The sequence below is a fragment of the Atractosteus spatula genome, chromosome 2, assembly GCF_055471065.1.
Source record: "Atractosteus spatula isolate fAtrSpa1 chromosome 2, fAtrSpa1.hap1, whole genome shotgun sequence".
NCBI classification, from domain to species: Eukaryota; Metazoa; Chordata; class Actinopteri; order Semionotiformes; family Lepisosteidae; genus Atractosteus; species Atractosteus spatula.
Window position 1 is genome coordinate 72,481,239 of NC_142707.1, and position 16,068 is coordinate 72,497,306.

At 50.2% G+C, this 16,068-nt stretch overlaps 1 protein-coding gene across 1 annotated transcript in view; it reads right to left on the minus strand.

Moving 5' to 3' along the window:
• slc16a10 (solute carrier family 16 member 10) overlaps positions 1-15,122 on the minus strand; it is a 78,585-nt gene extending 63,463 nt beyond the window's left edge. The window contains exon 1 of the mRNA XM_088905525.1: positions 11,813-15,122. Coding sequence (XP_088761651.1) covers positions 11,813-12,194 — 382 coding nt within the window. The 5' untranslated portion in view covers positions 12,195-15,122. The remainder of the gene's footprint in view (positions 1-11,812) is intronic.
• Positions 15,123-16,068: the final 946 nt, after the last annotated feature.

The following is a 16,068-nucleotide window of genomic DNA, read 5'->3' on the forward strand; positions in this document are numbered from 1 at the left end:
GGTGACTGGGCTCGTCTTGTCTCCTGGCTCAGCGGGACTGGGGGGGACTGGGGGCTGGCGCTGGGGTGACTGGGCTCGTCTTGTCTCCCGGCTCAGCGGGACTGGGGGCTGGCGCTGGGGTGACTGGGCTCGTCTTGTCTCCCGGCTCTTGTCTCCCGGCTTGTCTTGTCTCCCGGCTTGTCTCCCGTCTTGTCTCCCGGGTGACTGGGCTCGTCTTGTCTCCCGGCTCAGCGGGACTGGGGGGGACTGGGGGCTGGCGCTGGGGTGACTGGGCTCGTCTTGTCTCCCGGCTCAGCGGGACTGGGGGCTGGCGCTGGGGTGACTGGGCTCGTCTTGTCTCCCAGCTCAGCGGGACTGGGGGCTGGCGCTGGGGTGACTGGGCTCGTCTTGTCTCCCGGCTCAGCGGGACTGGGGGGGACTGGGGGCTGGCGCTGGGGTGACTGGGCTCGTCTTGTCTCCCGGCTCAGCGGGACTGGGGGCTGGCGCTGGGGTGACTGGGCTCGTCTTGTCTCCCGGCTCAGCGGGACTGGGGGCTGGTGCTGGGGTGACTGGGCTCGTCTTGTCTCCCGGCTCAGCAGGACTGGGGGGGACTGGGGGCTGGCGCTAGGGTGACTGGGCTCGTCTTGTCTCCCGGCTCAGCGGGACTGGGGGCTGGCGCTGGGGTGACTGGGCTCGTCTTGTCTCCCGGCTCAGCGGGACTGGGGGGGACTGGGGGCTGGCGCTGGGGTGACTGGGCTCGTCTTGTCTCCCGGCTCAGCGGGACTGGGGGCTGGCGCTGGGGTGACTGGGCTCGTCTTGTCTCCAGGCTCAGCGGGACTGGGGGGGACTGGGGGCTGGCGCTGGGGTGACTGGGCTCGTCTTGTCTCCCGGCGCAGGGGGACTGGGGGCTGGCGCTGGGGTGACTGGGCTCGTCTTGTCTCCCGGCGCAGGGGGACTGGGGGCTGGCGCTGGGGTGACTGGGCTCGTCTCGTCTCACGGCGCAGGGGGACTGGGGGCTGGCGCTGGGGTGACTGGGCTCGTCTTGTCTCCCAGCGCAGGGGGACTGGGGGCTGGCGCTGGGGTGACTGGGCTCAGCCTGGTGAAGCGCTCGTCTCTTTCCCTGTCACGCACCCTTGGGCTTTGTCAGCGTCTTCCGAGTGTGGTTAGGGAAGGTAGAGATACACCCCCGCACTTCCGAGTACCAGCCTGCTATCCCTTGCGTCAAACGCTAGTCATGTGACCAGGGAGCCACAGATGATACACCCTCCTCACTGCGGGGGCTCTGTCCCTGCCGGAGGAAGACCAGCTGAGACGGGCATCACTGGGCTCGGTACGGTAATCTTGTCCATTTTTTTTTCTCCATGAAATACTGTAACAGCAAGCATCCATCCCAGCCGTATTACCATTTGCAGCCACTAGAAGGCAGAAGAGGTGATTTATCTCGATGCCCAGCGTCTCTGTTACTGTGAGGAGAGGCAAGCTGGTTCTTGCAGCTTAATCGAGAAAGCGAGGATATTCATCTCACTGTACACATTTTAATACAGCAGAACACTCATGTTCTGGAGTATTTATTAGGTTTAACTACAAGAAGACAAATAGATTCTTATTAATGCCACAACCGGGCTTGAGCTATACTCAATTCAGCTATGACCCAGTTCACCCTGGCCACGACCTGTCTTCACCCCTGGGTTCTGGCTGGAGGCATCGCAGTATCAGAACACTGATCAATAGATTCAAAAACAGTTTCTTCCCCCAAGCAGTCCTCATCATAAACAGCTCAAATCAGCACCTGCACATATTAGCACCTGCACTTTGAGGTGCTGCACTGTTTGCACTATGTCCTGTCTTGGCTGTATTTTAACGTCTATTGTCTATTGTCATTTATTGTCCATGTCTGTTTGTCATTTCTGCCTATTTTTTTTCTCTACTGTTACTGGGTACAGCTGAACGAGTAAGCATTCCAATATGCTTGTTGTATACGGCAAATAAAGAAATCTTGAATCTTGAATCTACTGTGGTGGAACATAGGAGACTATACCTTTGACTGTGCTATACTGATATATTCTTCAGCACTGCAGTGGCATCTCACTGGACAAAGTGAGGAGTTAACACGATGGGCACCAACGATCGAACCTGTGCAAGACCAATCTGACATGTCAGAAACCCAGCGATTCTTTCCACCTGTGCAGTGCCTGTCGACCCAGAACACTGTAGGAGCCTCTTCACCACCGCTGAAGCACGGCCCAGGCGCTCAGGACTCTGGCAGCCACTGTGTGCCAGCGGCCCGGTCCTGCGGGGCACAGCCGGCAGAGAGGGCAGAGCAGGCTGGAACTGATTGAGGGGGAGCTTCAGCTAGACCAGACTGTTCAAGGCCAGGGTGTGGTTTTCTCCGGAACACCAGAGTTAACACCCCAACTCCTACAAACAGCGCCCTAGCTTAACACTTAAAACTGACCGCAGTGCCTCTTCCCTGGTCACCACCCCGGCGCACTGGTCTTGAAAGTCTGTGGGCCAGAGAGCACAGCGCCACCTACTGGTCCGCCAGCACCACTTGCTGCAGCAGGCTGGTTTTCCTGGGAGATCCGAGCAGGCCACAGGGCCTAAAATCAGCCAACGTGTTCCCAGACTCTAGCTCCTCGTTTTCTTTTTTAAATGACAGGCTTGCTTTCTCCCCTGTCGCCTATGTCAGTCTAGGCAGGTTTAAATGTTTCCATATTCAGAAAGCGGGCTGTTCATTTCCACCGGGTCTGGACAGAGAAAGAAAGCCCTGTTGTTGTAACCCGATGTGAGGGCCAGGCAGCCAGCGCGCGGGGGCTGGGCTGTTTGCTCTTCCCCGCCGCTGAGCCACGGGCTCCGCCCTCCTCCACTGCCACCGCCAGCTCGGCTCTGACAGCGGCCCCTTCCCCGAGGACTGGCACGGGCCTGGCCGCTGCCCTCCTGCCGCCACGGCTCCCACAAGACCCCCCCAAGCAGCACGACCGCCTTCCTCGAACCGTCACCCCCGCACATCTGCACTTACAGAAGCGTGCACTTACAGAAAGGTCAGCTCAGCATCAATGAGGGAGCTGCAGCCTGTCCTGGCAAGGGCGCAAGGCAGGACACACTCTGGGCAGGACGCCAGCCCACCGCAGGGCAGACACAGACAAGCTCACACCAGAGCCACTTTTCCCAGAAACCAATTCACCCACCAGCGTGTCTTTGGACTGTGAGAAGAAACCAGAGCACCAGCAGGAAACCCACATGAACCCCGGAAGAACATACAAACTCCACACAGACAGCACCCCCAGGTCCGGAATCGAACCCAGGGCCGACCACTGCCCTACCGTGACTCACCCACAGCTACAACCTGAAAATTAAAAACGAGGAAACAACCTTAAGCATGGCATTACAACTCATGACAAGCGACAAAGTGTTTTCTGTCCTTTTTGTATTCAATATATGTATATACAATATTGCAATAAATGCTATGGTATAACATAAAACGTAAGACTTCAAGATACACAAAACACATACAAACACAATATATCATCGCAAACATGCTTCCACACATTTGAATTCAGTGTAAGATTTGATTAGAATCAATATCAGGGCTTGTCTACTGTGTGCGAGGCTCTTCTGGAGCGCCACTGCTGTTCTGCGAAGCCAGTGTCTAGCCCAGTGTTTTGAACGTGAAAAACTGCTCATTAGGATGGAGTGCTCTTTGGCGTGAGAGGCGCAGAAAGGGACACAGCCCAACCTCAGAGCGCTCACCCAGCGCTGATCTGCGCTTCACCTCCTTCCTCTAGACACCGGAACACCTGCACATCCCAGTCCCTCCTCATGATACTGACAGTATTTACATGGTACTAAACCAGCATGAGCAACGAGATCAGACAAGATAGCGTGGTTCCGTCGCACCCGGTCGGCTTTGCAGTTCCGATGGGGGATCAATTACCCAGAGATTAGTCTGTAATCATTTTTTATCCCTTGCGGTGGGCAGACTGAATGGGGGATCAAAGTGCTTTGGAGCTGGCTGTAGCCGAGCTGCAGCCGAGCCTGAAGAGAGGGTGAAGCTAATTGGATTAAGTGGTACTTCTGGGGGATTTTCATTTCACTTTCCACAGCGCTGGAGATGTTAAACGCTGTGACATAATTTGTCAGACACCGTGTGTAATAAGCGTTGTCTCCCGCCTAGATTTCAGCACAGGGATATAAGTCATCTCTGTCTCCTCTTGCGTCAAAGGTTTCACTTTATTTTGTACATTATTTTTATTTAGAAATACAGTGCGTTTCAGTATTGCAAGAAGTGTAGTTTTATGAAAAAGCTGTCATTTGGAGGGCTCATTTAATTTAATTTAATTTCTTTAAATTCACATTTATTACAAAATGCAGAATATAACACCTGAAAACATTAGGAAAGATAAACTTTAAATTTGGCATGCCTCCTATGCATTGCCTCCTATGCATCCTATGGATTGCCTATGCATTGCCTATGGACTCCTATGCATTGCCTCCTATGCATCCTCCTATGGCATGCCTCCTATGCATCCTCCTGGCATGCATTGACTTAAAATCAATGCGTCCAGATAATCAGATTTCTTTCTCACATGTATTTTCCTGATCAGTCTGTTAACAACCACATCCTGCAAATGAAATGAAATGACAGCAGGTGACACAATGTGAGTCAGTTAATTCCATACAGCACAAACACCTTTGTGCCTAATAATTAAGAACACGATTTTCCTATACGATAACGCCAAGAGTTGAAACTCTATACTTTGCGCTCGGGTTACTAATGGAGCGTATAACTGGTGCTATCCTTCTCGAACACGTTCCTGCTGTCCCCACCATGAAGTGAACGCGTCTTCCTCTCTTTCTGACATCAGAGAGGCAGCCACAGAGCTCTCGCTGCCTGGAACAGAACTGTTCCTACAAGGCAGAGGTCAAGGCAAACACCACCTGCCACTAATCACACATAACTGCTGCATACACATTCCATAGAAGCAAGAACTAAACAAAAAATCGTCAATATTTATCGCTCAACGGAACAGCTCATTTTCACATGCTGGAATTCATTTGGAGTTGGTCGAGCCTGATGCCGGTCTAACCTGGCAGCAGAGGGTTTCCTGTAGTTATTGTCGCTTCCTGTGCTACAGGTATAAGGAGACCACTGGAGCACTATTGTCTGGGCTTTACATTTGTCTTTGCAGCAGATCGCCCTCACAGGAAGACCGTGTCACCAGCACAGGAAATGAGGATATCAGGCTTCGTGTGTGTAAGAGTTTGGCAGGGCACAGCACAAGATAACCATCTTTTAGTGCGTCATTTTGTGCTCGACACATCTGTGTTTTTAATGCTAGAGTTCAAAAGCAAAACAAGCAAGCAGCTTCACCAGAAACTTTCTTGCTAACTTAGTTGTTCAATATCCATGACTATACATTTTAAGTACTTTAATAAGAACTATTCAGTATAGTATCTAATTATATTAAATTTAATTCGTGTTCTATAGTGCTCTTTTCCATCCCTTTGTCAGCAGTGTATTTTCAGCTTACCTCTGTTTAAAAGGCAGTACCTTTATATAAATTTTGTTCAGAGCCATCATCATTCCTGAACTAAGGCACTGAGCACTGTTAAACACAAGAAGAGTTTAAGCATTCATGGGGGTGTCCTTTAATAAATTCTATTACTGTTTTACTGCCATGCTTCAGGGCAGAATGGAGGCTTCTCCAAGCAAAGACTAGACAATGTCAACACTCCATCCATTTATCCAAAGTGTAACAACAGACATTAATTTCAGACACACTAGCGCTTTTTTCGTAAAAGTTTTTTACGGGGGGGTGCCATTATATTGATTTAACTATACGATGAAGGTGGTATGGTGGCAGAGTGGTTAGCAGTGTTGCCTTGCAGGGCTGGGGCCCCGGGTTCAATTCATGGGGTGCCGTCTGTGTGGAGTTTGCATGTTCTCCTTGCATTTCTAACCTGCTCGATCCAGTACAGGGTTGTAGGGGAGGTGGGGCCTATCCCAGCGAGCAACGGGAGACACCCTGGATGGCCCTTCACAGACAATGTCAACACTGTATGACTCAAACACAACCGAGACAATAAAGCGAGCACAGAAGATATTTTCTGAGAGAAGGCAGCATGAGGAAGGCTGCAAGTCAGCTGTCCGATAATGAATGTATGGAAGAACGTGCTATATACATCAGCTTTGCCAGTTCTGTATTGTTGCAGTACTGAATTAAATGCAGTGTTTTACTTTTTTCCTCTGTTGCAATATGATTTACTGTCTCTTCCTTGTCAACTCTGACATTTGTTTTCAGGTCTGCCCGAAGTAGTACACTTCATACTCTTTGAATCGTGGGCACTTTGAAGAGCTCTCTCTCTCTCTCACTTCTGATTTTTTCCTTAAGGTCTCCCTTAAACCTTTTGGCCATGCTTCAACTTTATGTTTCTGAAGTTTATCCACGGATCTGCTGAGTGAAAACCCATCTGCTTTATATCACCGCTTCTCACACACACTGTGTAATTTGCTTTGTTATTACGGAAAATTCACAGATAATGCGAAGATACACCTCTGTGGAAACCTGGGCTTTTGGACTTCCATGCCAGTCTCCCTCACTGCTCCTCTCAAGGCGCCTCTCTGCCCAGCGACTGTAACGGGCTGGTCGGTGGGCGACCTCACTGCTGTAACTTCAGCACGCGCTGCAGGAGAACAGCCTGCACCTAAGATCACAGCCCCAGCCCTGCCACCGTCCCTTTGGGTCGAGCTCTCTGCAAGAAGCCGAGCATTCGCAGAAAAATAGGATCAAAGCCTGCGATTACCTGGTCCCTAGCTTGCAAATTAATTCACTTCTTGTACGGTGCACACGTGCACCTCTGTAAAACGGGGCTTTTCAATGACATCAGTCCAAAAATAATATTATAATACAGAATGGATGAAATCCAACAGTGCCCGAAAGAAAAACTGGATGAGTTTTGTTTTGCAAATATCCCAGGGAATGCACCTGTATTCTGGCCATGGCGTGTTCAGGACAAAGTCTGTTCACCGCAGAGGTGTTTTTGAGTATGTGTATGAACAGAGCTGTATCACGTGGCGCTTCTTCCAAGAGAGGGCCTGGGGTTCCTGCACCGCATGACTGCTGCATAACCTGAGGAAGCCCTCTGAAGCACGCCAACATGTTTCACATTAATGACACCAGCACGCACCTTTCATATCCACCTCTGTGTGCTCTGAGCCCGACCAGCGCAAGTGTTAATAATCCCATCTCACACGCATGCTTATGCACACTGGCATCGCATTGCTCAAGCAGCACTAAAGCACTCCCACTCCCATATTTCCAAGCTACGCCTTTCACTCACAGATAAGAGCTGACAGAACGCCTGTCTCACTGGTTAAGAGCTGTGTGAGAGTCGCGGCCCTACAATTACCTTATTCCTATCAAAAACACCCACTCCGCTGTGAAGAAAGGGACACCTGGCAGCAGGTGGCTAAAAACACGACAGACGGACCTCAAAATATCAATGATGTTGAGAAAAATAAGGACAGCTGGGGGAAAAACATGAAAGAAAGATATACATAAAATGCAATCCAATTTTACCTTAAAGCAACCCTTTCCCACAGAAGCATCAATACCTCACCAAACTGTGAACAGAAAGTAATCTAGAGATCTTACCATACTTTCAAAATTTATCTACTTAAAGCTCATGAATTATTTTAAAGGTGCTTCAGTCTGAAGTAGCAGTATACTCACTCTACTACAACAATCATTATAGGAATACCTACATCATACACTACACATACCACTCCTATAATTTAAACAATATTTACAGAAAACAACAATTACAGCTCTGTTTGTATTTTAACTAAATTCTAAAAACAAATATTCCAAATCAAAACGATACTTTAGGTCTTTGACAAGACTGATGTTATTTACTCAGTAAACAGAGAAATGATCAGTCTCACACATGTCCTTCTAGCATTGCAATTACACCAAAGAGACTTTTTGCAGCAAATTAACTTCCACTAGTTTCATTTAATCTCCACTCCAGATTTCAAAATGCCTCCCTGGACTTCATTATCCTGCTCTAAATCGCCTGCAAAGGGCTTCTCCCTGCAAGTTACAGGCACGATGGGATCCCTGGAATTGAACCCAGGGCCCCAGTGCTGCAAGGCAGCGACACTGGACACTGGACACTGGACACTGGACCACCGTGCCACCCTAAACGGATATTTCAATCCAGAAAATGGCACCCCCAGAGGGAGATATCATAGAAAACAAAAAGCTCCGCATTTTCACAAATTTGTTGACAACAGCAGTTGTGTCTGAAATTAATGTTGTTACAGCTTGGACTAAAGATGGCATTGTATTCTACATCCACCTCACAAAATGACCTAAAAGCAAGCACTGGTCTTTAAATCAAGGAAGGAGCCTTTCACTCAACGTTGCCCATCATTGTCAGTTAAACAGCACGAAACGTCCAGGACTCTGGAACCATGACTTTGAGCCTTGAGGGACAGAGCAGCCCGAGATCTAAAATCACCCCTTCCTTTCCAACAGCTGAAAGCAGTTCTTCTCTGTCTTTTCTAAAACCTACATGGTTACCAAACGAGAGGCTGACAAAACAGAAATCTCCTGAGTTACTAGGTTAGAGAGCAGCAGCAGCCCGGTTTTTCACTGTAGAGAACACTAATATGATATAACCATTACCACCAGGACAGGATACATCCGAGAAACGCTGTGTTGTCTCCTCTCAGGGGGAAAGCGCCTCACATCACTTTCCTCCGCTGAATGAGAAAATCAGAACAATCCAATGTAAAGCTTCTACATCGGTCCAGTCCAATCTGTCAATTTCTCCCCCGAACTCAAGGCCAGCAGGGGGTGGTCTAGATGGGGACCTTCTGCCTGTCTCTTGTGGGACCCAGGGTTCAGGTGAAGACCCCCTGGTGCTCCCTTTCACATGTAGAGCAGAGCCATGACCAGGGCGGACATGTTTACCCAAGCTGTCGCAAACAGGTGTTTTGTCACGCTGATGTCAAGGTCAAGCAGGGTGGTGGTGGAAGCCCAGGAGCCAGTGGGCCAATGGGCCAATGTCCACTTGGTGAGGGTGGAGCCTCTTTCTACCCCAAAAAGTGACCCAGGGGCAGTCCGCCGGTCAAACGAGTGCTGTGTGGAGAACACAGAGCTCCCCGGGCAGGAAGGCTGGATTAGCCCGCGGCAAGGCCAGAGACCAGCTTGGGCGCGATGCAGGGGAAGGAGTCCCAGACCGAGAGTGCCTGAAGCTTCCCCACCCTGCAGGCAAGGGTCACGGCCAACAGGAGGGCCGCTGCGCAAAGTGCGGAGCTGCCGTGTCTGGAAGTCTCGTGGGGCTCTGCCCTCAAGACCGCAGGAAGACCCCAGGAACAAGCCGAACGGGAGCCCACGAGAGCTGAGTGGCGGGGCGGTGCGCACCTACAGCACACTCTTGCGACGGCAAGCAGAAACAGCTGCTAAGCAGACGTGGAAGGCAGCTTCCCAGCAGGGCGCGCTGGGCCTCGAGCACTGTGAACAAGCCGAGTCAGACCTCGTGCTGAGCCCTCTAGATGGAGCCAAGTGCACAAGGACAACGCTGCACACTCTGCAAGACGAGGGGCCACAGCCACAGACCGAGGGCCAGACATCACAACCGGACGAGGAACTCAACAAGCCAAAAGAGCTCGGCGAGAGTGCCACACACCACAAATGGCACTGCCCAACATCTCCAGGTGAGGTCCATGAACTTATCAAGGCTCAGGCCATAAAGGTCTCAGGCTGGCTGGAGGTCAAGGGCTCTCAGACTAGGGATGTTGTCTCTAAACTCTAAAGACCTTACGGAGAGTCTTAACAGATGTCCTAGACTGGCTTCTCTTTCTTGTCCCTTGTACTGGGCGCAGCAGGAGGAATCTCTCGAGAGCTGTCAGGTGTCGGCTGGCAATCGCCGCCAGCAACACGGTGATGCCACCACGGGCCGGGGTGAAGAGGGGCCACAAGGAACCCCCGACAGAGGCCGAGCCGCTCTGGAATACTCAGCGCGACGTTTCCAAGGGTGTGCAGGTCAAGTGGAGCAAGACGTCGCTGGGACCATGTCGAGCTGGAGAGACTCTCCGTTAAAAAGGAGAAAGCCGAGCCGGAGCTGGAGCTGGATCCCGAAGCCACGCACCCCCGTGACAGCCAAGAGCTCCGTCCTGCCAAAACTGAAATCAAGCGCGGCCAACCTGAAAGGCCCCAGCAGACAGGGAGAAAGAGGGGCCGCGGGTACAATCACCAAGGTGCCACGTCGCAAGGCAGAATATTGGAAAAGAAGGAAAAGTCAAACAGCAAGTCAATACCCGCTGACGGACTGCAGCCCAGCTGTCAGAGCGCGGTTCTCAGCCCAGTGTCTGCAAGAGGTGGATGCAGGAGACAAGCCCAATTCGAGAGCTAGGCGAAGGTCTACCCCAAGAGAGCTCAGTTAGCAAACCGCCAGGTGAGACTAAGCACGGCACGGACTAAACCGCGTCACAGCTTCTCGGATAAACACGTCGGGCTGAGCAAGGGGGCAGGGTCCAAACGAACTGGTGTGTTTTCTCAGGCTCAGCCCAGGCCTGTGGTCCAGCACTGCCACTGCTGGTGATGACTGCACTTCATCATGGAAAGGGCCCTAATTGTTTATTAATCGAGGCTTATCTTAGATGATATCAATCAGAATTTATTTAAGAAGTATAATCAAGCTTATTACTCATACTACATGGATTATTATTGCTTTGGATTAACTGTCTTTTGATCTCCAATGATGTAATATACTGTGCACAAGCCTAGTTATTAAATTTCTGTACGTTTGCCAGTAAAAACCCGCGTTGAGGTGCACTGGCACTGTTTTAAACGGCGAAGATTTTAAGCGACTTAAATGACATCACGTTGTGCCTGCATCGCGCTTAAAAGCAAATGTCAAATAAAGTTCAGAAACAACAAGGACTGCTTTAATCGTGTTAGTTTCTTAGCTTATACCAGTTAGAGCCACGTTCCAGTATATACGCTGTGGTACTAACTGATTTACTAATATCTAATCCTAATACCCTACGAATATTCAACTTCTTAAAGCTTCAGAATAAAAAATCGGACTTGACGGGAAAGAGATAAAAATAGATGGAGGCGATCTGCATTCGAGGTCATGTCATTCTAATGTTTATTCTAATGTTTATTCGTTTAAAACGTGTGTTTTGCACATACTGTCCGGCGCAGCCACGGCGAACGCGAACGCGCCGCGCGTGCACAGTGATGGGTTCAGCGCAGATCAGTCCAGACAACCCGCACACTGTCCCGCCGGCCGACTGCAAATACAGCAACGGAAAAACACAACCTACACATCCTGCTCGGGCTTCACATACGAAGGCACGGTACCTCTAAAGCTAACATTACCATCGCGTTACAAAATAGGTTCTGCCCTTCTAAAGGATTTTTAAAAAACGTCTTTCTCCCCAGTCGGTGGCCGGACGAAGGGGCTCTCGCTGTACCTCCACCAGCAGATCCCGGCTTCATGTCACAGCATCGGGACACGGATTCACTGCCCCCTACTCTGCAGGAGCTAAACCACGTAACTGAACAAGTCGTGTGCTTTTGTCTGGTTGCTTGAATGTCGTGGAGCACGCATCCCGAGTTTTTCACACGCGTGGGAGCTTCGCGCAGCGCCACAGTAACAGGGTGGCCAAGCTCACCCGAGAGGGGAACCGCTCACCTCCGGGGGCGCCGAGATGCAGACATTTTGAACGGCTGTTCTGCGAAACACCTGGAGAACTGCATTCCCCCCTCTCCGCCTCTCCCTCCCTCCCGTCCTCCCGTCCTCCCGGGACACTCACATGTCTTAAACTTCAGGTCCTCGTCCTGCGAGACGCATGGCGGCGTGCAGGCTCCGGACTCGGCCCCGGTGCCGAACTCCTCCAGCAGCGAGACGAACAGGATGCCGAAGGAGTTCTGGATGCCGAACACCGACCCGTTACACCACATGGCCGCCAGCATCACGACCCAGCCCCATCCTCCCTCGGGGTGCACGAACTCCGGCTCGGCGGCCCCGTCCGCCCCGCAGGCGCTGCCCGGCGGGGTCCCCCGGCTCCCCCCGTTCTCCCGACTCCCGTCCTCGTCGAAAGGCTGGTCTTCCGCTTTCCTCGCCGGCCCCTCCGCGGGCAGCGCGGTGCCGGAGCCTGCGGCGGCAGCGCGCTCGGGGTCGGTGCCCTCTGTCATCTTGGCGCTGGTCTGGGAGCACCTTCGCGGCCACACACCATATGCACCCGAGCCCTTTGGGGGTGAGCCCTGGAGGGGGAGCACTCGCGCTGCACGCCGCGTCGGGCTTGCAGAGCGGACCCTGCCTGTCCTGCTGCTGCACCGCTCTCCGGTACAAGCTCTCAGAGGGGGTTGGATGCCCGCACAGACGGCGCTCTGTAAGGTTTCGCCTACTCCGCCTTCACCATTTCCTGACGCCGAAGGACAAACCCACGCAGGGTTTTTGCTCTCGAGCCTCTGCTCCTCCGAATTCCACGGGCGCCCGCAGCTCTCGCCACCCCGGGTCTGCTCGCCTTGTGCAGTAGCAGAAGCGAGTGTTGCAATATTGTATAAATAGATACTTCAGCGACGGGGGCGGGGGCAATTGCAGGGACAGCTCACGCCTTTTTTTTTTGTGTGCGTGTGCGTGTGTGTGGTAGGTTTTGTGTTCTCCGATTGGATCCGCGACGCTGTCTGTTAAGACTGCAGAGCAATGCAGAGTAATATTGCAGAGCCTTATGAGAAAGAAAAAGCAGAACTGCGTACAGCATAGTGTTCTGGTTTTATCCGGTGCTCCACTTAACGCTGCAGCTACAGCTGTATTCTTCATCTGTCGCTGTACTAGATTCCAATTCGCTGCACTTTTTCTGCCCCTCTCTAGCAGTGTTTTTTTTTACTCCGGGGGGGAGGGAGTCAACAGGCGCCAACTGTTAAAACCTGCAGCTGCCAGGACGGGTAACTCGTACAGGCAGCAGGGACACAGCACCCCTCCACCTGTCTGATCTCGGTCTGCTGTCGGTGCTGAGGGACGTCAGCCCTGCCTGGCCCCGACCTGAGGGGTCCCCGTGTCTGCGCCGCCGCGCTTCTGACCTGCTGGCCATCAGACCGCTCGAGAAAAGCAGCTCTTGTTGACTTGTTGACGATCTTCTATTCGTATTACACTCCCCCCCCCCACACTTCATCTCTTCACCCTGGTGCTCAACCTGTTCAATCCCTTTCTCTCCTCTCCCACTAACACCTCTGTGTCCTCAAGCTGTTTTCCTTCCTGATCTTAAACAGGCATGCATCACACCTCCAATTGAGCCCACATTCCTTCAGAACCATTGTCTCGTCTCCTCTCTCTGTCTGAAGCCCTCAAGCACACGGCGCACGGTCAGCTCTCTGCTTTCCTCTTGTCGAGTTTGCTGCGTGATCCTCTGCAGTCTGGCTTTTGTCCAGCCTGCTCGACTGAAGCTGTTGTCTTCTCCATTACTGACTCTCTTTGCTAAGCTCGTCTGGTCTCCCCCTGCTCAGTCTTAATTCATTCTGGATCTCCCTGCTGCCTTTGACCCTGTGAAACTCTCTAGTCTCCTGCCAACATTCACTAACCTGGGATATTTGGACAAGTCTGAGTTCTGCTTTCCTCCTGCCTTGCTAAACACATGAAGCAGGTCTCCTAGTACAGCTCTTGCTCTTCTCAGGACACTGTCCTAGGTCCTCTCATCCCTGCCCACAGCTTGAAAGCTTTTCTTGTTTGTTTCGAGTGATGTAATCAGTGGAGTACCACAGAGCTCCGTACTGGGACCACTGGTCTTCCATTTTATACCAGTGATCTAGATTCCAGTTCAGTTAGTAAACTAGGCAAGTTTGCAGATGATAGCAAATTCGACGGTGCACACAGGCAAGCACTTTGTTGTGGAAGCAACAAAGGAAATTACAAAAAAAAGATCTAGATAAGATTCAAGACTGTTCAGGCACCTGGCGGAAGACGTTTACAGTAGACAAGAGCAGGGTTCTGCGTGCAGGTAGCAGAAACATGACTATAAATACAAAATGGGAAACACTAAGACCGAAGGGGCGACTCATGAAGAAGAGTTGGCTGTTTATGTTGACTTATCATTTACTGCACATCTAGAAAATGTGGGGTAGCAATTAAAAATACATCAGTATTATTTAGTTAGAACTGCAGAATTGAACTCAAGGGATGTTAGGTTAAAACTGTATTATGCACTAAGGTCTCATTTAGAAAACTGTGGATAAATTCGGTCACCACGTTCTAGAAAAGATACTGCAACTCTAGAATCCACTTAGAGAAGACTTTAAACCAGATACATTCCTGGGCTGAAAGGAGTGTCCTACACTGACAGGCTGTAGGAACTGAACATTTCTAGTTTTCAACAGAGAAGAGGATGAAGAGACCTGATATGAGTCAAAGGATTGATGAAGTCAACAGAGGGATTTCTTCAGAGTGAAAAGCCTCTTTTGCTAACCTTATTGCTAAGCTCTCTTAGAAGAAGATGATGATCACTTTATTGGCCATATACAATTTCTTGTATTAGGAATTCATCCTTTCGCAGACCCCAGCTTGCTCTCCATGAGACACACAGACAGGGAGAGAAGCTTGGGGTCAGAGCGCAGGGTCGGCCATTTATACAGCGCCCCTGGAGCAGTTGGGGTTAAGGGCCTTGCTCAGGGGCCCAACGGAGTAGGATTCCTCTGCCAGCTGTGGGATTTGAGCCGGCAACCTTCCATCCACAGGCACAGATCCTTAGCCACAGAGCCAGCACTCTGCCCCCCAAAACATTCATATGATTTGCTTAATGTTATTACTGTAAACTGCTGAAAGGACTGGTTTCCATTACCTTGTTTCCTTTACTGCAATTTTATCTTAATTTCTCTACTCATATTGTGAGGTAGTCCCAACTTTTTTTTATCTTCCTGTAATGTCTGGAATCAAGTGAACAAGTTCAACCACGATTCTCCTGAACGTGAAAACAACTGGCAAAGACAGATCAAAAATTCAATATAACAGAACAATCAGGGATGCACTCCGAAATAAATGTAAAAAGTCATCATAAAAATCTTGATCATTTTTATACTCTGAGCAACCAATTACCGAAGTTATTATCTGGAAAATTAAAAATCTATATTTCCTGCTGCATTTTCTATTCTATTTCATCAATACACCCTGTATACATTCACCATACTGAATAATATGTGCCATTTATAAGGCTGGTGGGTTGAGGGGCAGGGGTTTTTCTGCAAAAAGCACAGGTTAGTAGCTTGTGTGGCCCTCACCTATAATGGATGTTTTGCCCCAGGTTAAAGGTGGTGTTTCGTGGGATTCTGACGCTTTCTGTCCTGTTCTAGGGCTTTGACAAGCTTGTGGTCAGACGCCAGCGCGTTTGCTGTTGAGCTGTCGTGACTTACGGCAGTATGGACAAACTGTTACTTCGAGAAATGTGATTCATTCAAGTCAAGTGCCCAGCCGGAGAGTCTGGCACAATTCTAAGGTGCTTTGGGCAAAAGCAGCAACCAACTAAATTAATCATCCGAACAACCATCACCAGAACACCAAGTATGACCCTTGTAAGCTGGTTTGAGCGTGACTTTTCATAAGTGACCGCCTGTTTCTGAAAACGTGGGGACGTGTTGGCTACGCATACCGCAAACACATTCATTCCGCAAACCAAAACAGCGTTTAATCCTACTGCAGCGCTCGAACTGTATAGATCCGAATAAACTAATATTTAAACATTCTACGGGTTAAACTGAAAGTATTATATTTAAGCAAAGCGTATTTGAATACATATGAATTTTGCTTCATGAAACACGGCGGGCGCTATATTTGGAGACTAAACTAAATGCCGTTAATACTTCAATTTCTGTGAGTGAACGCTTCATATTAATGAGTAGTAAAACATCGCTAGTTATTATATGAATGTTTTATATTAATACGGAGCAACACAGCGACGCTACCACCAATGGCACTGAAAGGCACCTTTTATGAAGAACAGTAAATTGATCTGTAGCGACACCTAGTGTTAGTTTAAAAACAACTACTTGTAATCACTGTGCGTCAATCAAAGGATAATCT